This window comes from Mirounga angustirostris, unplaced genomic scaffold (genome assembly GCF_029215605.1).
Source record: "Mirounga angustirostris isolate CCGP_5_RB_7025 unplaced genomic scaffold, mMirAng1.0.hap1 SCAF_7, whole genome shotgun sequence".
NCBI lineage: Eukaryota > Metazoa > Chordata > Mammalia > Carnivora > Phocidae > Mirounga > Mirounga angustirostris.
This window is the reverse complement of record NW_026991715.1, coordinates 148,164,198-148,186,302: the sequence shown is the minus strand read 5'-3', so window position 1 is coordinate 148,186,302 and position 22,105 is coordinate 148,164,198. Positions and strand designations below refer to the sequence as shown.

The 22,105-nt window shown below is 45.8% G+C and overlaps 2 protein-coding genes across 10 annotated transcripts in view; one reads left to right on the top strand and one right to left on the bottom strand.

Annotated features, from left to right (window-relative positions):
* Positions 1-1,182: 1,182 nt before the first annotated feature.
* Positions 1,183-12,038, bottom strand: FASTKD3 (FAST kinase domains 3). Of its 5 annotated transcripts, none has more exons than XM_045863632.3 (7): positions 11,927-12,037; positions 9,571-11,041; positions 8,854-8,939; positions 6,141-6,315; positions 4,891-4,960; positions 3,322-3,436; positions 1,184-1,852 (listed from the first exon to the last, which is right to left on the bottom strand). In XM_045863632.3, exons 2-7 carry the CDS (start codon positions 11,006-11,008, stop codon positions 1,754-1,756), a joined length of 1,983 nt encoding a protein of 660 aa, XP_045719588.1. In that variant the 5' UTR covers positions 11,009-11,041; positions 11,927-12,037; the 3' UTR covers positions 1,184-1,753. The 5 variants fall into 5 exon arrangements, 3 of the variants coding, with proteins under 3 accessions (XP_054360821.1, XP_045719588.1, XP_045719592.1); XM_045863636.3 differs by having other exon boundaries at positions 11,908-12,017; XR_008505153.2 differs by lacking the exon at positions 3,322-3,436 and having other exon boundaries at positions 1,183-1,852; positions 4,891-5,078; positions 11,927-12,038.
* Positions 12,039-12,093: 55 nt separating this feature from the next.
* The window catches only part of MTRR (5-methyltetrahydrofolate-homocysteine methyltransferase reductase), a 39,331-nt gene continuing 29,319 nt past the window's right edge, over positions 12,094-22,105 (top strand). For 4 of the 5 annotated variants that reach the window (XR_010413365.1, XM_064596876.1, XM_064596877.1 and 1 more), the window contains exons 1-5: positions 12,094-12,217; positions 14,112-14,272; positions 16,013-16,166; positions 17,988-18,105; positions 21,268-21,646. Coding sequence is in view for 4 of the 5 variants with exons in the window: in XM_064596876.1 (XP_064452946.1) it covers positions 14,144-14,272; positions 16,013-16,166; positions 17,988-18,105; positions 21,268-21,646 (780 nt within the window). In the remaining variant the exon portion in view is untranslated. Of the gene's footprint in view, positions 12,218-12,583; positions 13,863-14,111; positions 14,273-16,012; positions 16,167-17,987; positions 18,106-21,267; positions 21,647-22,105 lie in introns of those variants that run through there. The other variant, XM_064596873.1, reaches the window with a different exon arrangement.

Below are 22,105 nucleotides of genomic sequence, written 5' to 3'. Positions count from 1 at the left end.
TGGGCACAGGACACGGCAGCCTCCAGGCACCTCTCCCCTGTCCCACCTCCCTCCGTCTGTTGTCCTTCCTTCTCTGCAGCTGGAGGCATGCCCTTCACTAGCTGACAGACTGTGGCCTTACTCTGCTCTGGGTACTCTTCCAAGTGTTTTATGTATTTTAACTAATTCTAAACGTATTATGGGTTGAATTGTGTCCTGTTCCCCCCACCACCCTGCGCTAATCCCCAATACCTGTGACTATGACTTACTTGGACACAGGGTCTTCACAGTTTCCATCAAGTTAGGATGAGGTCATTAAGGTGGTCCCTGATCCCATATGGCTTGAGTCCTTGTAAAAAGAGGGGAATTGGGGCCAAAACACTCACACAGGGAGACCACCACGTGAAGAGAGACACACAGGGATGACAGCCATGTGAACATGGACACAAACTGGGGTGACGCAGCCACACACCAAGAATGCCTGGGGCCACCAAGAGCTGGACGAAGCAAGAACACATCCTCCCCCAGAGCCTGCGGAGGGAGCATGGCCCTGCTGACAGATTTCAGACTTCCAGCCCCCAGAACCGTGAGAAAGTAAGTTTCTGCTGTTTTAAGCCACCCCCTTTATGGTACTGTTGTGGCCGTCCCAGAAAGCTATTCGCAACCCTGTTATTATTTATGATTATCCCTGTGGCAGCAGAAGCCCAAGATCACCCATTAACAGGAGGGAAAGCTGGAGCTTAAACCCAGGCTAGAGAATTAGCCACTGTACTCTACCGCACCTCAAGACTAGACTGGAACCTTCTTTCATCTCTTGTGATGAATGAAACGGGCAGAACACTCAAGCTCGCTGAGCTGGTCCACGAACCTGCGAAGTGGGAACAAAACCCAGATCACGAGCTGGGGACTTGCAGGAGGGTCCGCTGTGGAGCTCAGCAAGGGCTCGGCATAGACCGAGCACGGGCTAAGGCACGGCCTGTCTCCCTGTCCAGGGTCACAGAACTCGCTGGTTAAGAGCCCGAGTGCCCAACTCCAGAGCTCTCTCCACCCCACCAGATGGCCTCCTCGTCCTCTTCTCCCCCGAAACTTTAACCTGACCCCAATGGGGCGAGGACGCATTTGCACTGGGAGACAATCTGATCCATTCGATTCAAAAATCAGAAACTTCTCTATCAAATGCCTCTCCCCAAATCCCACCTAAATAAGTTAACTTTCACATCTTTACACCTTAAAGAAAGGATAAATAGCTCCCGTTCTGATGGAAAACATTCTCTTACTAACTAAGGAGTTATTTCTGCATAATTCTGTAATGACGCATTCCTTTCCACAGTCCTAGTCTCTTTTCCACTGATCCTTCTCCTTACCACATAGGACTGCTTCTAACCAAGTATGAAAGAGGGAAATAGGAGACAAGATTTCTTCCTTATATTTGTTACAAGAGGAAACAAAGGTTTTGAAAAAAAATATTTTCAGTTAGCAAATAACCACCATAAAACAAAGATTTAAAAATAATGACACTCATTTCGATCCTTTATTGTACTTGATCAATTGCTTCATGTATAAAAGTACCTACAATAGTATTAAATAAAAATAAAAATTTATTTAAAATTTACCACTGGTTAAGTGTATACATGGTGTAAGGAAAACTAGACCCTTTCCAGATCACCACAGTCCACGAATGGCTAATTCACAATGTACGTTCTGTTTTTGTACTGAGTCCCATGAAAACCCAAGTTCGTCACTTTCTGAGTCCTAGAGACAGCATTCCTTCCTGTTACCAACGAACGCCCACGTTTTGAGGAAATAGTTTTCTCTGTAAATACTCCACCAATTCCACTCTTGATTTTATCATCTCGATCTCGTAATAGGGGATCTGTAAAGAGAGGGAAATAACAGAAAGACATCATAATCTGTCACGTTCTGAAGCACCCCGGTGTTCTGGTTTCTCGAGCCCTCCCCCCTCGGCGGCATGTAGGCTCCCAGAGGGCAGAGCTCACAGCCCTGCACCCCCAGCACCTCCAGCAGCACCGGGCACACAGGCGGGGCTCAGTACACCAGCAGCAGATCGTGTGGAGAACACTGACAATCCTGCGCTGGCGGAGCCTCACGTTTCGGATGACGGTGGAAGGAGAACCAGAGCCAGGGGCCGAGATGGAGCCAGAATCCGGATCCTCAGAGCAGTGGAGGCCAGTCTGATGCGGGAAGCAGGGTGGGCAAAGGGAGAGAGGCAAGAGAGCATGGAGAGGGATGGGGGGCAGGCAAGAGGCCACCAAGCTTGGAGCAGAGGGTCTGGCCGCGGGCCAGCTGGGGAAGGTCTCGAATGCTCAGATGTAGACGGGTTTTCGCTTTCTCCTATAAGCGGTGAAGGGACAATAAAGGTTTCTGAACACGCACTGGCGTGTTATCTCTAGAAAAATTAGGCTAGGGATGTAGGTGAAATATGGAGTGGAAAAAAGGCACCAGATGGGAGAGCAGACCGGCAGCTGGGCAGCTCCATGCACCTTCACCAAGGACTCCTCACAGGGGACCTTGGTGCGCCGTCAATACCGCGAACATAAGCAAGTGCTGAGGCATTAGAAGTGTTGGTGAGGGGCGCCTGGGTGGCTCAGTCATTAGGCGTCCGCCTCCGGCTCAGGTCGTGATCCCGGGGTCCTGGGATCGAGCCCCGCACCGGGCTCCCTGCTCTGCGGGAAGCCTGCTTCTCCCTCTCCCACTCCACCCGCTTGTGTTCCCTCTCTCGCTGTGTCTCGGTCAAATAAATAAATAAAATCTTTAAAAATAAATACATAAGTGTTGGTGAGGATCCTGGTTTTAATGGGTCCTCTTGTCTATTTCTATTCATTAAATCGGGGAAATGAAAGCAAAACAGATATTCTAATAATTTAGTAATTCTAGAAGCAGAGGTCAGCATAGCTTATAGAGAATACAGGGATGCCTCACTTTTGGAAAACAGAAGGTCTGAACGTTCTGTATTTCGAAATATAAATAAAGAGATTAAGCCTAATGAACAAAGTTGACATTTAAACTAGACGTGAGATTCTTGGTCCACTAGGCTGGCAGACTACCTAGCACCCTGGGAAAAGCAAATCTAAAGTAGAAACTGCTTTTGGAGGGGCGGCTGGGTGGCTCACTCATTAAGGATCTGCCTTTGGCTCAGGTCATGATCCCGGAGTCCTGGGATCAAGCCCCGCATCGGGCTCCCTGCTCCGCAGGAGGCCTGCTTCTCCCTCACCTACTCCCCCTGCTTATGTTCCCTCTCTTGCTGTGTCTCTGTCAAATAAATAAAATCTTAAAAAAAAAAAAAGATTGGTTTTAGAGCAAAGGAAACAGGAGAACTCATACCTGAACAACGTGGTAACCAAGCAAGCGCAGGTGTCTCTGTTTAATAGCTTCCTTTCCCAGTAAGTGTTTGCTATTCAGAGAAAATCTTTTTGGATCATCAATGCACAGTGCTACCCTGAAAAATTGGAGGGGGAAACTTATTTTTTTATTTTTTAAGTTCTTTATTTAAATTCAGTTTAGTTAACATATAGTGTATTAGTTTCAGAGGTAGAGTTCAGTGATTCGTCGGTTGCATATAACACCCAGTGCTCATTCCATCAAGTGCCCTCCTTAATGCCCACCACCCAGTTATCCCATCCCCTCACCCACCTCCCCTCCAGCAACCCTGTTTGTTCTCTAGTTAAGAGTCTCTTATGGTTTGCATCCCTCTTTTTCCCCCCTTCCCCTACGTTCACCTGTTTCTTAAATTCCACATGAGTGAAATCATATGGTATTTGTCTTTCTCTGATTGACTTATTTCGCTTAGCATAATACCCTCTAGCTCCATCCATGTTGTTGCAAATGGCAAGATTTCTATCTTTTTGACGGCTGAGTAATATCCCATTGCGTATATATACCACATCTTCTTTATCCATTCATCTGTCGATGGACATCCTGGCTCTTTCCACAGTTTGGCTTTTGTGGACATTGCTGCTATGAACATTGAGGTGCAGGTGCCGCTTCAAATCACTGTGTTTGTATCCTTTGGATAAATACCTAGTAGTGCAATTGCTGGGTCATAAGGTAGCTCTATTTTTAACTATTTGAGGAACCTCCATACAGTGTTCCAGAGTGGCCGCACCAGCTTACATTCCCACCAATTAATTTTTGCCGTTCTGACTGGTGTGACGTGGTACTTCATTGTGGTTTTGATTTGTATTTCCCTGATGCCAAGAGATGTGGAGCATTTTTTCATGTGTCTGTTGGCCATTTGTGGCTTCTTTGGAGAAATGTCTGCTCATGTCTTTGGCCTATTTCTTGACTGGATTATTTGTTTTTTGGTTCTTTTTTTTTTTTAAAGATTTTATTTATTTATTTGAGAGAGAAAGAGAATGAGAGACAGAGAGCACGAAAGGGAAGAGGGTCAGAGGGAGAAGCAGACTCCCCGCTGAGCAGGGAGCCCGATGTGGGACTTGATCCTAGGACCCTGGGATCATGACCTGAGCCAAAGGCAGTCGCTTAACCAACTGAGCCACCCAGGTGCCCTGTTTTTTGGTTCTTGAGTTTGATAAGTTCTTTATAGATTTTGGATACTAGCCCTTTAGCTCATAAGAGGGAGAAACTTAATTTTTAAGACAATCCAAAATATTTATACATTTTTAGTGGCAAGGGTCTACTGGGGATTTGGCTATTTCAGTGTGTCAGCATTATTTTTAGTAACTCATGGGTGTGCTGTCCTTTCCTATGCTGAAACTGCACTCAAGTTTATTAACATTAATGTTTATGTTACACAGAATTTCCACAATTGGGTTGCTGCACTCTAGCGTCTTTACTTCCAGAACCATGTTAGCTCTCCCACCTTGAGAAAATAGCATCGATTATCAAGCCCGCCACGTCTCATCACATAAAAACCACACCAGTTTTCTTTACCTTTTATGCACATCTTCGTCAACTGTATATGGCAGTACTAATCCTTCTTCGTCTAATTTAATTTCAACATCTGGTGAGAGAAGAAAGGAAACATTCTCTGTGTGGTGCTCTCACAAACACTACGCGCCTGTCCTCCTCCTCCTGCTTTGAATCCGTCCACACCGCAATGCACCCAGCTGTGCTGAAGGCTGCGAAGCAATGACCACACCAGACCATGGTGAGAATTTCATTTTAACCAGCTCTATGATCAACCAGGACAGCCTTAAATTAAGGAAGCTCAACCACCCGAAAGCCAGGAGTGGGTCCTCAAGGTATTGGGCGTGACAAGAACCTCGTCTGCTTTCTCCTTCTCCTTGTAGTAAGTGGTGGGCATCCTTCAACCCGGAGTGAAGAAAATCCTTTAAGCAAAGTACAGGTACAACCTCTGCAAGTAAAAACTTTCATCCCTGGGGCTCCCAGAGCCTCCACGGTAGGCAATGCCTCCTGCACCCCAACGTGTGGTCGCGGGGCACAGCAGACCCCCACCACCTTCCCTCTGATGGCCTGCCATTCCTTTTGTTAAAAGAGCACGTAAGGGGGAGGTGAGCTCTGACCACCTGAAGCCAATAAGACACTGTCACCTTCGAGCTGATTTTCTTTTACTCATTAATTTTAGAAAACCATGAAGGGCAAAAGGACTTGAACTCTCCGGCCAGCCCTGCGCAACAGAACTTTCTGCCGCGAAGCACGTGTTTCCACCTTTGCTGTCCACTACGGCATCCGCCCGCCCCCTGGGAGCCTGAGCGCTTGACGTGTGTCTCCAAGGAACTGAACTTTGGATGGGTTTTAAATCTGAGCTAATGGAAATTTGAGTAGCCACAGGGACTCCTGGCTGCTGTGTGGGCCAGCGCCACCCTGGAGGACAACAGTGAGCAACGCCACAGCCCCCACACGTTCCCGGTATCACTTTACACTCGCACCTGGTCCTTACCTAAGTCTGGGTCACTATGCTTCCTGCTCTCGTTTTACAGAAAAGAAGCAAGCAGAGAAAGGCTACTCTGCCCAAAGACATTCCCCTACCACGTGGGACTCCCTCCGACCGTCTGGACTCCACAGCCCTACCGCTCACCCACTGTTCCAATCTGCCTTCAGGGAAGGGCCACCTCCGCTTTACATTTCCAGGCCTTCCACTGGCTACTAAATCCCACAGATTCCCAAAGAGGACAGCATGCCGAGGCTGGTAAACAACAGCAAAACTCCCTACTACTCACCTATTGTGTAACAATAGGGCGTTAACACTTTTGAAGCAAAATACAATCTTGCTCCCAAAAGGTCAATCAGTCCAATCTTCACAGATTTGTAAAGCTGAAAATCCACAGGCGTCTCCAGAGAAGAGCACGGAGTAAGAAATGACCTCACTTGATATTTAGGAAGAAGTTTCTGACCCTAAAAATTGGATGTTTAAACGTGAGAAAGGAAGATATGATACAAAACAAGAAAATAAATCCAATAGTTCAATATATCTTTTAAATGTGTTTTCAAAGTAGTCAGAAGTCACAGAAAGGGAGGGACGGAACAACAATGCTATTACAGCTCAAGAAACATCTCTGGAACTCTCAGAATCGCTGTAAGGGCCTTGAGGACACTCACGTTTTTAACAGAGGACAATATGAAAAAGGTGACATTTCAATTCAGGGAGAAAAGGATAGCTATACAGTAAATACTGCAACTGGTAATCCACCTGGGAAAGAATGAAGTGAAAATTCTAGCATGCGCCGTGGACTGTCATAAATTCCAGGTGAGTTACAGCGCTAAATACAGGAAGGGAAGTGATGTTTTTAAAAATTTAGAAAAATATTTATATTACCTTAGGACAGGTAAAATATTCTGAAGTGAGAGAAGAGATCATAAAAGATGGATAGATTTCACTACAGAAAACTTAAAAATTTTTATAGAGCAAAAAGATACCATAAACAATATTAAATTAAAACAAACAAAGAAGTAAAAACTACAGGGGCACGTGGGGGGCTCAGTCAGTTAAGTGTCCGACTCTTGATTTCAGCTCAGGTCATGACCTTGGGGTCCTGAGATCGAGCCCCGCCTCAGGCTCTGAGTTCAGGGTGGTTGTCTGCTTAAGTTTCTCTCTCTCCCCGCTCGCACCCTCCTCCCTCCCCCATGCACATGTGCACATGCTCTCTCAAAAAAAAAAAAAAAAAGGAGCTACCACCATACACAGGAGCTACCATCTCCATTTTATGTGCTCCAGGATGAGACCCCCCCCCCCCGAAAAAGGAAGACAACCCAATAGGAACCTGACTCAAGAGGTCACTAGAGGATTCACAGCAAATGTAAATGACCAGTAAGCACTGTGAAAATATGTTCAACTCATTATTGCTCATTAAAATGCAATTTAAACATGTGACACAGTAGTCTTTTTCCTGGAGTCGAATGACAACAATTAAAGGACTGATAACACACAGCGACAGAAGAGGCAGGGACATCTACAACCATTAGGGGCGACAAATCTGTGGGTGATGCAATCATCTCACTTTCAGGAATCTAGTCTCTAGATCAAAAAACAAAAAGGCTCCAGCAGGGAAGGACATGTAGAGATGTCTACTACAGCCCGCTGATGGAGAGAAATGCTGGGGAAAACCTGGAAGTCCAACAATGATGCAACAGAACGAGTATCTGGAAATAGCATGCCATCCTTAAAAAGAATGCACTCAATCTTTGTGTATTGCCCCCGAGGAACGTCTGTGACATACTGGATAGACACAAGCACACTGTCCTTGCAGTAGCCCCATTCCAAGGCAAGAGAGAAACCAAGACAGTGTTCGTGCATTTGTGCGCATCTGCCCATAAAAACTGTTGTCAACACTGCTCCTTCAGGGATGGAAGGAGCTTGGGCCTAAGTACCACTGATCTCTACGTGCCTTAGCACTGTTTAAGCTGCTTTAAAGAAAACAGTGGGGGGCGCCTGGGTGGCTCAGTCGGTTAAGCCTCTGCCTTCAGCTCAGGTCATGATCCTGGGGTCCTGGGATTGAGCCCCGCATTGGGATCCCTGCTCTGCGGGGAGCCTGCTTCTCCCTCTCCTGCTCTCCCTGCTTGTGCTCTTGCTCCCTCTCTCTGTCAAATACATAAATAAATAAAATCTTTAAAAAAAAAAAAGAAGAAAATAGTGGTACCTCCATTCTTACACCTTACTCTGAAATGAGCTACTCTTTTTTTTTTTTTAAAGATTTTATTTATTTATTTGAGGGAGAGAATGAGATAGAGAGAGAGCATGGGGGGGGGTCAGAAGGAGAAGCAGACTTCCTGCTGAGCAGGGAGCCTGATGCGGGACTCAGTCCCGAGACTCCAGGATCATGACCTGAGCCGAAGGCAGTCGCTTAACCAACTGAGCCACCCAGGCGCCCTGAAATGAGCTACTCTTAAAGGGGACTCCGTCTAGCCCGGAGGACCAGGCAGGGATGAGCAAGTCTGGAGATGCCATCTGTGACCCAACACAAGGGGCCTGATTAAGTTAGGAGAATGAATCTCTAGAGTACTAGATGGGAAGCACAAATTGCACCTACACTGAACCCTATCAGAGAAGAGGGAAATGTCTGGCTTGGCTTAAAAATGTACTTGAAATCATTTAGGATTTGCTCAGTCCAGAGATTCACACTTTTGTATCTCACAGATATGGGGAGTGCTAAAGCCTTCACAGCCAGCAGAGTGAATCGTTCTGATTGGAGGACAAAATCTTCCAAGACACCTTGCCGCAGGAAACGGTTCCTTTAAAGACAACAGGAATGGGGCCAATTCAATATCAAAGAAAAGGCTACCTGGTGGCAAGTAACTCCAAGTGAATGAAAGTTCTGCTTTCTGATGCGGTTACTGAGACAGATCAAAAGAGGAGAAACTTAAAAGATTGGGAGAGGGGAGACAAAAGAAAGCTGCCCGCACAGGGAAATAAGGCAGCCCGGCTTTTGCTCTTACCTTATAGAAAGGGCATTCTAGGACTGAGGTTAAGAACAGTTGGGTCAGCTGCGCAAGGCTCAGTCTGTCCAAATACAATTCTTCACCTGAAATAAAAAGCATTCCAGTTGTAGTTAAGTTTGGATTTTGTTATGTGTGACAAAAGAAAGGTACATCCAGGAATGCGCAACGCACACCGATCACTCCAGAAGTAATGTACTTTTAAATGACTCTGGGAAAAGAACATGTCAGAGTTAATTATACCCTCTTGCTTGCCATCAGTACAATTTCATTTTAACTTCCAAGGAACTCAAGCTCCGAACTACAGAATATAATTCAAAGTACCAGGTATGTTAAAATCATTGAGAATTTCCTTTAACTGTGGAGACGTGGACACCTGACATATTTGGGTGGCCATCAACTGAGACGACCAACGCCATCCTTTCAAAACCGAGAAGTTGCCAGTTGCGTTCACGGCTTCTGACATGCTGTGACTACGACCAGGGCCACGTCACGTCCCACGAGACTCAGGCTGGCAGTCTGTTGACCAGAAACTGTTTTCTCTGTGCAGTGTTCCATCATCCTGGAACTCTGTATCCACTAGCACCTGACGCTCGTCTTTAGGTTATTACGGAAGAGAAGACAGAGGTGACGCACTGTTCAGTGTACAGGTAGATACACGACTTGAAAAGAGTACACGTTCGATTTCCCCACTCTCAGAAGTTATAACCAACTCACCTTGCAGCTTTTGAAGAAAATAGGGGCTGAATATTTTTGCCATGAAGTTGACCGGATGGCATTCAATTAGTGAACAAGAATGGAGAATTTTCAGTAGTGTTTTGGGTGGAAAATAATTGAAATGAGTGAGCAACGTGTTTTCTAGCTTTCTAAATAAAGCAGAGGCATTCGGGGGCAAATAACTGAGTTTTCCAAATGGTTCGATTAACTCAGAAATCTGATGAGGCAAAAATTTTTCTGATTGGCAAACAAAGGTTTCTGCCACTGCATCGAGGATGGGTTTTGAAAGTATCCGTTTCCTACTGCAGTACTCCATGACCTTGCTGACGACCTCAGGATCCAAAGTGAGACACGCTGAAGCTACGTGTCGCTCTAGGGCTTTTGTAAAAAATCTGTCATTGTGCCCAAAGCATATGAAAGCCTCTAAGACTTTTCTGAGCTCTTCGTTAGTAAAATGAGGGATATGCCTCACAGCGTATTTTCCCAATTTTATAACCAGAGGAAGTGCCTGAGTTTGATCAAGAACCGCGAGGGCACTGAGCACTTGGCTCATCAATGTAGGACTCAAGTGGTAAACTACCGACAGAGAGAAGTTGTTTAACTTATTCAGAAATGCTTGGTGTTGGTCCACTTTTTCAGTACAAGCCTGCAGTATCCTATAAAGGGCCACAATATCCTCAGGAGTAAATTCTTCCAATTTTTCACTTTTCAGTTGACATATAATCAGTTCTAGCGTAGCACAGCCTGGACCTTGCAGTTTAATCAGACTTTCCCCAAGAATACAAAGACTGTGAACTTCCAGGCCACCCCGTTTGAGACGACAATGGCATTCTGTCACCAGGTTCAGTAACAAGCTACTGTGGGGATCCACCTGCAACAGAGTCAGGGCTTGCAAAGCAGTCACCAAAACGGCGTCTGGCAGACCTGAGGATTCCTGTTCACACTGAATGCATAAGGCTTGAAAGACACTATTCTTTAGTATTTCTTTTGGCAACTTTTGACTACCATCTTTTTTTTCCACTTCACAAATCCGCTGTAAGGCTCCTGCTGCTAGAGTAGCAGGCAAAGTTTGCAGTGTGCTTATAAAACTTAACACTTCTTCTGATGAGGTGAAGCTGTTCAGTCTCCTGTAAAACATCTGTTCATCCACACTTTTAAGATTTTGTTCAGGCCTATCCCAATCATGTGCTTGAGAGAACACCGGCTCACCAACGGGATGAAGGTCATTTCCATTTTCTGAATGGAACTTTTTACAACAGCCATGATGGAATCTGACCCTGAAAGGCTCAGACTGTGGTGAACAGAACCACGGACACAGACGCTCCTCGGAAACCTTGTGAACATGAATTACAGGATGATTTTTCAAAGCAGCCAGAGCTCCGTGGATCCGAAAATCAGACAAATGGCAAAGGTTCCTCCGCAAGGTAATTAAAGCCATGCCATCAGATTCTCAACTCTTCTTGATTTATAACTAGAGGAAATAAAAAACATGGTCAAATATACACACAGCATAACTCAACATGAATGCTTATGAAACTAAGGACGAGTACTTGTGACAGAGGATTCATAAAAACCTCCCACTTAAACACAAGCACCCAAACATCAATCTCTGCATCCCACAGCTTGGAAAAGTGGCAGCTGAGAATAATACTCGCTATTATTTGCCATGCACCCCTGTGTTTTGCCGGTAGAGCTTAACCCTCACAACACAAAGAATTAAGTACTTCTCCTCATTTTACAGATGAGAAAACTGAGCCCAAAGAGGTTATTTTGTCCGGTGTGCACAGCTCGTCCGCGGCAGAGCTGGGATTCACACTGGGGCGGGCTACACCCTAAACACGCCTCCTCTGTGTTGGCTGACAGAAAGCGCTGCGTTAGGTTAATATACCCAAAAGGAGCAACGGGGAAAAGGGCCAAAATTCGTATAGGTCAACGCAAAGCAAGGGTCCAAACACGTGTAAAAGGCCTGAGGCGTTCCCCCTCGAAGTAAAGATCTGGACAGGGCTGAGGAAGAAAGGGGTCTAGCTTGGCCAAGGGGGGGAAAGGCAGATCTAAAAGAAGTAAAACGATGCGGGGCACTGAGGGAGGAAGGTGGGAGTTCCGTGTAGACCTAAACGCTCTGCCTGGACTGGGGAACACGAGGGTGCCGTCCAGGGGGGACGGGGCGCCCCAGGAACCGCGTCCTCCTAGGAGTGAAAGGACCCCACGCTCCGGGTGCCTCCAAACCGGCGACCCGGGAACCTGAGCTCAAGCACGCGGCGTGCAGCGGCGCCGGCCGGAGAGGAGTGGCCGGCCACGGCAGCACGGACACCTCGGCAACGCCGCGGGCTCACGTACGTTGGGCCGGGACACCTACCGCGCTCGGACAGCCGGAGCTCCGAGCAGCGCCGAGCCCCGGAACCTCGCGGGCCTCCGTACGCGCATTCCGTAGCCGGCCCCACCCCCCCAGCAGCCCGGCGCATGCGCAAGGAGAAGGCCACACCCACCCCGGAGCGCTTTGATTGGCCCAGTTCCTTCCCGAGCTCCTTATTGGTCTTGGGCGCTGGAAAGGCGCGCGCCGTGACAGAGTGCGCAGGCGCGGGAGCACGGTTCGCGGTCCTAGGCGGTCCTGCGCGGTCCTAGAGTGTCTCCGGCCGGCCTCCCTCAGGTGAGACCCGGTGGCTGCTGTTTCCCGGGCGGGCAGCCCGCCCAGCTTGAGCCGGCGGGGAGGCGATACAGGGTCGGGGAAGGCACTGGTCTCCGCGCCCGCACGTTCCTCTGGCGGCCGGGCTGGGCGCTCGCGGGTCGGTCAGGAGCCCGGCCCGCCGGGCGGAGGGCTGGGCCGGCTGCGCCCCAGGCCGGCCCCGGGGGCCTCCCGCCGCCCCCCGGGAGCGGGTCCGTCCGCGCGGCGGCGCTGGCCCCGCAGGTCGCTGTGGGTCCCTCCGTGGGCGTCTCCGTCCAGGACACTTCCCTAGCCTGGGGGCGGCGGGACCCGCGGGGGCGGCGGGAAGGGGAGCGGCCCCGGGCGCGCGCGGGCTGCTGCTCTGCGGGTGCCGGGGATCCGCCTCTGGGAAACGGGGGTCGCAGACCTTTGTAATGGGTGGTGGGTCCGAGGGGCTCCTCCTCCACGGGAGCGCCCGGGGCTGTGCCTGGCGCCCAGGAAGGGCCCGAGGCCGTTGGCTAGAGTGACGGTAGGCGGTGACCTGTCCGTCACTGCATTTCCGCAGTTCTCCTGAGTCCGAAACGTGTGTTGTCTTCACAGCATCCATTTAGCTGACTTACTGAGCACCTGCTCTGTGCCAGGCGCCGTTCTGCTCCCTGAGGACGTTCCGTGATTTAACGTTACCTAACACAATTCTTCTAATTTCTCTGTGGCTTAATTTATCCCTAGATGTACCTGGTCAGTGGAGCATAAAACTACTGATGGTCCATTCCCCCAAAGCCAGGACTTGATACTGATTTATTGAAATCAGCTCCTCCAAGTGGACAGCCCCCCAGTTCTATTTTTTTTTTTTTAAGTGTTATTTAAGTAACCTTACACCCAGCGTGGCTGCTGAAGTTCACCACCCCGAGATCAAGGGTCTCAACGCTCTTGCGGCTGAGCCAGCCGGCGCCCAACGGTGCCCCAGCTTTAGATCCTGGATGAGTATGGGAAAAAAAGTCTGTCTAGACCGCCTCCCCTCGGGCTCGAGTTCCGTATTTTACTCCTGGTTTTCTCCTCGGAAAAACAGTTTGAGCTTGGGTGGACTGGAAATAGTTCCTCTCTCTATACATATATTCCCCCGCACTCGCATATGTACCTGATACTGAGTTAAACAATAGAGCAGAGTATGCAGCTTGATTAACTTCACCACTGTGATTAGCTTATTTGGTATTAGGATCGCGTAGGAACAAAAGCCTTTACTTCCAATGGAGTTTTTACACTTTCTTTATTTTTAAGACTTTATTCATTCATTTGAGAGCAAGAGCATGCGTAAGAGCAGAGGGAGAGGGAGAAGCAGACGCTCCGCTGTGCAGGGAGACCGACTCAGGGTTCGATCCCGGACCCCGGGATCATGACCTGAGCTGACGGCAGACGCTTCACCGACGGAGCCACCCGGGCGCCCCATTACATTTTTTTGAAATAAAAATATCTGAGGTTTTTGGAACACTGCTGTGTCTCAGCCAAGGTTCAGGTCTTTGCAGGTGAAACATCTTTGTCAGGTGGGTGCTGTTATCCCCATTTTAAGGGTGAGAGAGCGGAGGCACAGATCGTTGAGAAGCTTGCCTGGAGTTCTGCAGTTGCGAGTGATGGATGCTGGATTCGAGCGCAGGTAGTCTGACGCCAGCGTCGGATTTCTGAGCCGTGGACTTAGAGCTTTGCTCCTGTATTCCCCCTGGTTTGATGAATTCTCTTTTTTAGACTCCCTGAGAATTACACTAACATATTTAGAGAAATCTGTTAAATGTTATGTGTGGATATTGTTGGAGTCTTTTAAAAAGATTGTGAGGGAGAATTAATACCTGTGGTGTACTCCTCAATTAAAAAAAAAAAATCCCTTTTTCTCTCTTCTCTTTGACAGTGTGTTAAAGCTGTAGCATATGCCGTGAGGTTATGAGGAGGTTTTTGTTACTCTATGCTACACAGAAAGGACAGGCAAAGGCCATAGCAGAAGAGATATGTGAAAAAGCATTTGCACATGGATTTTCTGCAGATCTTCACTGTATTAGCGAGTCAGATAAGGTAAATGGTTACTCATGGTTTTTACTGTTTCGTGCTTGAAGTATTTTGGTTGGGAGGCGATGTTAAACAGCGAAGTAGGCTGCTAAATGCCTCCATACTTTTTTTTTCAACACTCAAATTTACTTTATCAACTGTGTTGTAAGATTTGTCGTTCTTCTAACAAATCAAGTGTACATTTGAATTAGACTAAACAGTCTCAAAAACCCGAAACAAGTAATTACTCCTCAACCATAAGGGGAAGTAGTAGTGTTTGCCTTGTTTATCTCTCAGGGCAGCCGTGAGAACGAAAGAGGTGTGTATTCACCTGCACATGTGTGTTTTCCAGCTCACAAATCCCAGTGCCCCGTTTGTATTTCCCCAAAATAAAGACCTTGCCATTCATGTCAGAGTTCCTTCAAGTGAAGGACCATGCAGTTCTTTTGTGGAATAGAATTTAAAGCAGAAGTGTAAGGATCTAGAGAAGATTGAGCTTCTTTAGGTCAGGGACTGCTTATTTGTATTCTCCGTCTCTGCTGAAATTCCTCCCTTAGGTCACGTAAGATTGTAACATCTGTATTCTTCTTTCAGTTAGTCTGATTGAGTTCTCCAGATTTTATTGTCTTAGACAATGCAGTCCACAGCAACTAGCAGGAGCTTTTGTATAAGCCCAAGTTGACGTGCCAGCCGCTAACAAGTCAGATTTAGTTCAGTACTTTAAAAATTACCCTGCTTGTACGTTGACTCAAGTTCATAACCTCCTCTGGCCTTCCCCACATCTCTAGTTCAAAAGACTAGACTGTCAGCAGCATAAGTGAATTATAAAGTCAGGTCATAGGAGAACCTTCATGTTCCTTTATGCGTCAGGGTCAAGGTGACTCCAGATGTAGCCACGCACCCAACAGGGAGCATCCCGGAGGACACCACCAATCAGCAGGTTCTGTAATCCTACAGTAACTTCAGTGTTGGCGTTGAGGATGCCACATGCTAGAATATAATCTGAATCTGTTACTACAAACAAAAAGTTGTCAGCACCATATAAGTAGCCCTGATTTGGCCCCTCGGGGTCACCTCACCACCTAGGCCAGCAGCTATTTGAACGTTAGGTGAATAGCACATGTTCTTTTTTTTCGTGCCATGTTAGTAGTCCTGTTTGCTCTCCCCAGCTGATTGATTTCTCCAATTCTTGATCCAAGTTTAAACAGATAGCTATCTACTCCTAGGTCATGATAGTCCTTTCCGAGGTTAAGTTACTTTAACTGTAAAAGTTCAATACGCAGCTTGTGCTGTCCCCTCTAAGCATTGAATCACCTAGTAATCTGTTAGCTCAAATCTTTGTATCAGCGTGAAAAATAAGTGAATCCCTCAGTCAGATTCGATGATACACATGAGCAGTAGAGCTCATGGAATCATTAGAAATAGAGAGGGTGAGTGCTCTCTTTGGAATATTTCAATTTAGGTGAGAATTAGAATGAAGGAACTTGATCTGTAAGACATCAAATGCTGATGATCTCCATCTACCCACTCAGTATTCCCAGCTCCCTGGACCCGGAGGGGGTGAGGAGTGAGCCAGGTTCCGTGGTGTCTGAGGAGTAACATTTGCGCTTTCCCAACTTGGAAACGCTCCACGCCCTCTGTGCTGTGAAGCCACATGAAGCACGGATGACTGGTTCTGGGTAGAGACCTAGCTGGTTGCCTTGCTGATGTGTTAAATCAAAACTGTGTACAGCCGGAGATCCCTGACATGCCGTCCTCATTTTGTAGTATGATCTGAAAACTGAAACCGCGCCTCTTGTTGTGGTTGTTTCCACCACTGGCACTGGAGACCCACCTGACACTGCGCGCAAGTTCGTGAAAGCGATACAGGACAAGGCTCTGCCGGCAGATTTCTTTGCTCACCTGCACTATGGATTACTGGGTATGGACTGTGTTTGCGTTCTGCCTGCCCTCAGTTATTCCTGGTTTTAATTCTGGTATTTGAGTGTATCCTTCAAAACCATGATATATGGTTGTATAGATTTTGTTCTTGGTTTTCTATTTACAGTTACATGTTTTATACATTTCTATAATGTCCTGTGTTCTGTGAATGCCTCCTTTGTTTTCATCCCATAGCGGCTCCTCTGGAGCCCCTGGAGTAGCATTCTTAACCATGGGTGCATATCAGATTCAACTAGGAAACCTTTTCAGAATATCAACGGCTGGTCCACTCCCACCCCTGCCCAAACTTGGTTTAAAAAAAAAGAAAGAAAAACCCTGAAGGAGCAACTCTGAATTCTATTTTATTGGGTTTTTTGTTGTTGTTGTTTTTAAGAGGAAAAAAGAAAAATCCAGAAGCTCCCAGGTAGATCTGATCTCCCTGAGAACCACTGCCCTAGGATGATTGCCAATCCCGGCCATATGTTAGGATCAGATGGGGGAGGATTTCCTTGAATTCTGTTACCTGGTCCCACCTCCAGTGATTCTTACTTAATTGTTTGGAGGTGGAGCCCTGGCATCAGTAGTTTTAAAAACTCCTAGGTGATTCAAATATGCATCCCAGGTTAGGAAACACTGGCCTAGGGCTCTGTGAAGTATAGATTAAAAAACTAAGATAAAGGATCAGAAGGACCAGCTCAGTAAGATAGGACACCAGGGAGAGAATTCAGAGCCCGTATTCCTGGCTTGTGATCTGTTTCTTAAATCCTCCTTGAGAATTAGTTTGGGGGAGGGTATCTGATAAAGATGGATTATGCTATGATAAGTAACTGATTAGAAATTTGAGGTTATGACCCTGGCTAAGATCTCTCTTGTATAACTTATTTTAGAATATTTACATTTTTTATTCAGGTTTTTCTAATTTCTTTATTTTGAAGAATGAACATGTATGTGTTGCTTTAAAAAATTACTCAAAAAAAGTATCCAAGCATTCTAGTCACTCCGAGGCCATTTATGGACCCCCCCCAACAATTGCTCACCCTGTTCTTTTTTTTTGTGGAAGTACATGGAGATGATTAAACAACTGAGAAATTGATGCTTTTAATCTTAAATTTTTAACCAAGTATGAAAATGTTAGTCCATTTTCTTACTAGGAAACATAGCAGTTCCTAATTCATCTAACACAATGATTGTGTTGCAGATGTACCTGTCTGTGCTCTCAATTAGGGGTCAGTAAAATCAATAAAGGCCAGATGATAAATATTTTAGGCTTTGCAGATCATGTGTTCTTTATAACAACTACTTAACTCTGCTGTTGGAGCTGGAGAGCTGCCATAAACAGTGGGTGAACAAGTGGACTTGGCAGTGGTCCAACACAGCTTTATGGAGAAAGACTGAGTGGTGTTTGGCCCACAGGCTGTAGTTTGCAGACCTCTTCACTAGATCAGAAAAGTCTGCAAATACAGATACTATGTTTTTTTAACCTAATTATTTTAAAATTATTTTTTAAGATTAATCTTTTAAGATTAAGATAAAATATTCTTTTAAGATTCCCATATTTTTACACAGATTCATGGAAACAAAAATGTGAAAATATTCCTGTTAAGAGTGGCCAAGAAGTGTTTGTTTCTGTTTTGATGGGTCTGGCACTTTAATATTGTAAAATAGAAGGCAAATATTTGTATTACTCAAGGAAAGCCTCAGAAGATATGAAGGTGTGCATTATTAATCAGAGCATGGAATGGTATTGTTTTAAATATTTGTATCTCTTCTTTAAATTTAAACCTTACTGTGTGTGCACTCATAACCTATTTGGGCTCCTTAGGGCTCGGTGATTCAGAATACACATACTTCTGTAATGGCGGGAAGATCATTGATAAGCGACTTCAGGAGCTTGGTGCCCAGCATTTCTATGACACGGGACATGCGGATGACTGTGTGGGGTAAGAGCAGCGTGCTTCTCCTCCGCCATTTCCAGTCAGCCCTTCTGTGTACTGGATGAAAGTTTGTGAGTTTATAAAGTATGATGATTTTTGATTTAGCACTGAAGCTTTTATTTTGAGAGTGTTATTTTCCTTTTGTTAGCTTTTTTTCTAGGACCAAAGATCAGCCAGGGCTTGATTTATATATTCTGTGGACTTTTTTAAGTGCCTCGCGCATCTCAGTAGCTGCTAATGGAAGAAATTTGAAAAGATGCCCCAGGAAAGTTATCTTTGTCTTGAGGTGTGTAGGCATTTGTAGAAGTCCACATTTTCTTTCTTTTTTTTTTTTTTGAAGATTTTATTTATTTATTCATGAGAGAGAGAGAGAGAGAGAGAAGCAGAGGGAGAAGCAGGCTCCCAAGGAGCAGGGAGCCCGATCCGGGACTCGATCCCAGGACTCTGGGATCATGACCTGAGCTGAAGGCAGACGCTTAACCGTCTGAGCCACCCAGGCGCCCGAAGTCCGCATTTTCTTTAGGAACTTTGATAGCCTGTGCGTTTGCTTCTCTGCCGTGCACGCACAGTGATTGGATGCGGGCCCTCCCATGGAGGGCGCCCAGCAGAGAACACAGACCAGAGGCGTTCACAGCACGCTGCGTGCCTTGGCTCTCTCCTTACCATCCTAATGGCCGCTTGCCACCATGCCAGCCAGAAAAATAATTCCTGTTTCCATTAGTTTACTCTTGTTTTTACAGTTCGTATTTCACCCTATGTGCTACCTTTCAAATCCTCTTTATGTCTTTATTCAAAGATCTTTTTTTTTAAATTTTTAATTTTTTAAAGATTTTATTTATTTATTTGAGAGAGAGAGAATGAGAGAGAGCAAGCACATGAGAGGGGGGAGGGTCAGAGGGAGAAGCAGACTCCCTGCCGAGCAGGGAGCCTGATGCGGGACTCGATCCAGGGACTCCAGGATCATGACCTGAGCCGAAGGCAGTCGCTTAACCAACTGAGCCACCCAGGCGCCCCTTTATTCAAAGATCTTATAGATGTTGTCCTACAACTAAGTTTATCATTTAGCCTTTGGCTATTTCCGCAGATGACAGCACAGCCACTTGATTTTTTTCCTACTTGGTGTATATATTAACTTCTTACTTACTTGATCTTTGTTTATGAATGACAAATTCAGCGAATGTCTTGCTTTTCTGCATAGCACCACCTTGCACAGATGTGCTGGAGACACTTCTCCTTCCACGTAGCTCACCCTCCACTTCATCATTTTCTGTGGCGGCGATGAGCTGGTTTTTCCCCACATCCCCAGTGCATATGGTCTTGATTGTGACGAAGCTCTACCATATTGCCTTGCATGTTCACCTTTTAGTTTTGTCTCTTTATATTGATTTTGTGTGTGTGTGGGTTTTGTTGTTTTTTGCCAGAGTCCTGTTGCCATTAAGTGTTTATTGTCTCAATGAGCCATTTACTTGCTCACTTCTTCCAGAACCCATTAGGCCTATCACTGAGTTCATATTTTCTTTCTCTTCAGAGGCCTTCCATTTCCCTGTTCATTTACTGGATCCAGTGTTAAAATTCTTGAATGTGTATTTCATCAGCCTGCATCTCTTAAATTTTCAACCTGACCACCTCCCTTGAATTATTTTCAAGGATATATCCTGGCTTAGTGTAGCAGCCCCCACACTGATGGGGTTAAGAACGCAGAGTGCAGTCCAGTTACCTGCGTGCAGATCCTTGATAACCACTCTCCCCCTTCACTGACTGAAATCTTGGTCATGTTCCTTACCTTTTGTGTCTTTGTGGGCTTCACCTTCTCCCTCTGTGAAATAGGGGATAATAGTGTGTGCTGTGGAGATTTTTTTTGGGAGGAACAGATGAATTGATATAGGTTGTCCTCTTAGAATAATGTCTGCCCTGTAGTAAGTACTCCGTGGACATTAGCTCCCTTTTTTTTTTTTTTTTTTTTTTTATTTGACAGAGACAGCAAGAGAGGGAACACAAGCAGGGGGAGCAAGAGAGGGAGAAGCAGGCTTCCCGCTGAGCGGAGAGCCCGATGTGGGACTCGATCCCAGGACCCTGGGATCATGACCTGAGCCGAAGGCAGATGCTTAACGACTGAGCCACCCAGGCGCCCCAAAATTAGCTCTCCTGTTGGGGGTATTATTGTCTTAATATTTCGGAGCTGTGAAAATGGTGTTTTAGACATAGCTGTCATTGTTGAACGCAGAATTTTATGTACTTGATTTTCCAAAGGCTCTGAGGGGTGATGCGTGTACTAATGAGATTATAGCTAGAATCATAATAAGACGGAGGTCTGAAATGTGCCTCCTACTGTCATTTAACTTTATGAATTAGAATTTAATTGATACATCCTTTGAGTTGTGATTAAAAATGAGAAGGAGGTGATTTCCAAGATTCTGATGCACGGTTTCTTACCTGTTCAGTTTACTTCAAGTTTCTCCATGGGAATGTAGGGGATGTTGTTGTTGGCTTGCCCTACTTTATTAGTAAATATGCTACCACATTCTAAAAGGCACCTATGATTCATTCAACTTTCCTAAAGGAAAATTAGGGTTTTTTTTTTTCTCATGTTCAGACTTCCTGAAAATTTCATCAGAAATGTTCAGAACCGGTTGAAGGTTTGAACTGTTTACTTAGAATACCTAGCATTAATCCAGAGTGATTTTTTTGGTGATCTTTAATCTATAGGGGAAAAAAAAATCACTAAATTGGGGGGGGAAATGATGGTGCGTTTGACATATGTAATTATCATGTGATGTTAGAATAGACTTGGATTTGGGATAAGTTCTGTTAACCTCATCAGAATTTCTCATGCCTTCTTAAAATTACAACTTCTTAAAATATTGCCAACTATATTTTAGGAAGTTAAGTGCAATCTCATTCCTGTTACCTATTACTTTTAAAATGCCTTCATTTTTGTTCTGACCTTTATATGTGCTCAATTTTTTTACAGGTGAAGTTCTAATGAGCACACGATAATGTTTTTAACTTAATGATAGAGGTATCTTTTGTATTCTGAATAGTCATTGTATTTAGTGTTTTTGGCATTTGCATAGCATTCTGTCAAGTAGACTGCCATTGTCCCATTATTATATATTTAAATAGACACCTTAGGGATTTATTTTTTCCTTTTTTATTACAACAATCTAGTTTAGAACTTGTGGTTGAGCCATGGATTGACGGACTCTGGGCTGCCCTCACGAAGCATTTTATGGCCAGTAGAGGAAAAGAGGAGAGGAATGGGGCTCTCAAGATGGCATCTAATGCCTCCCAACGGATGGATCCTGTGAAACCAGAATTATTACACATTGAATCACAAGTTGAACTTCTGAGATTAGATGATCCGGGGAGAAAGGATTCTGAGGTGCGGGAACAGAATACAGTGAACAGAAATCAGTCAAGTGCTCCACCAGCAGAATCTGAGTCCTCACTTACCCACTCGATACCCCCACTTTCACAAGCCTCTCTGAATATTCCCGCCTTACCACCAGAATATTTGCAGGTGCATCTGCAGGAGTCTCTCGGGCAGGTAAGTGGTTTTACTTTATGCCTCAGGCTGTAGAGTATTAACTTACCCAGGGTTTTGCTTTGTTGTTCATTAGATTACAACAGAGGTCAGCAAACTGGCCTGTTGGCCAGATGTGGTCCACTGCCTGTCTTGGAAGCAAAGCTTTATTGGGACCCTGGCCTGCTGGTCCTTTCCATGTGGTCTGTGGCTGCTCCTGCGCTCTAGCGGCAGGGTTCAGGGGGCACCCGGAGGCTGGCAAAGCCTGAGATGGTTGCTGTCTGGCCCCTTACAGAGAAAGTTTGCCTGGGCATTGCAGAAGCACTTGTATTATATCACTTCTGCTTTGTTTCTCATTTTAGATGTGAGTCAGGTGGTGGCCAGTTGTTGTGGGCACTCAGGAAATTACCTCGGCTACACTTGAAGCATTAATTCACAGTAAAATCTATTTTCCAGCATGGACTTGTGGTGTCCTGGAATGCT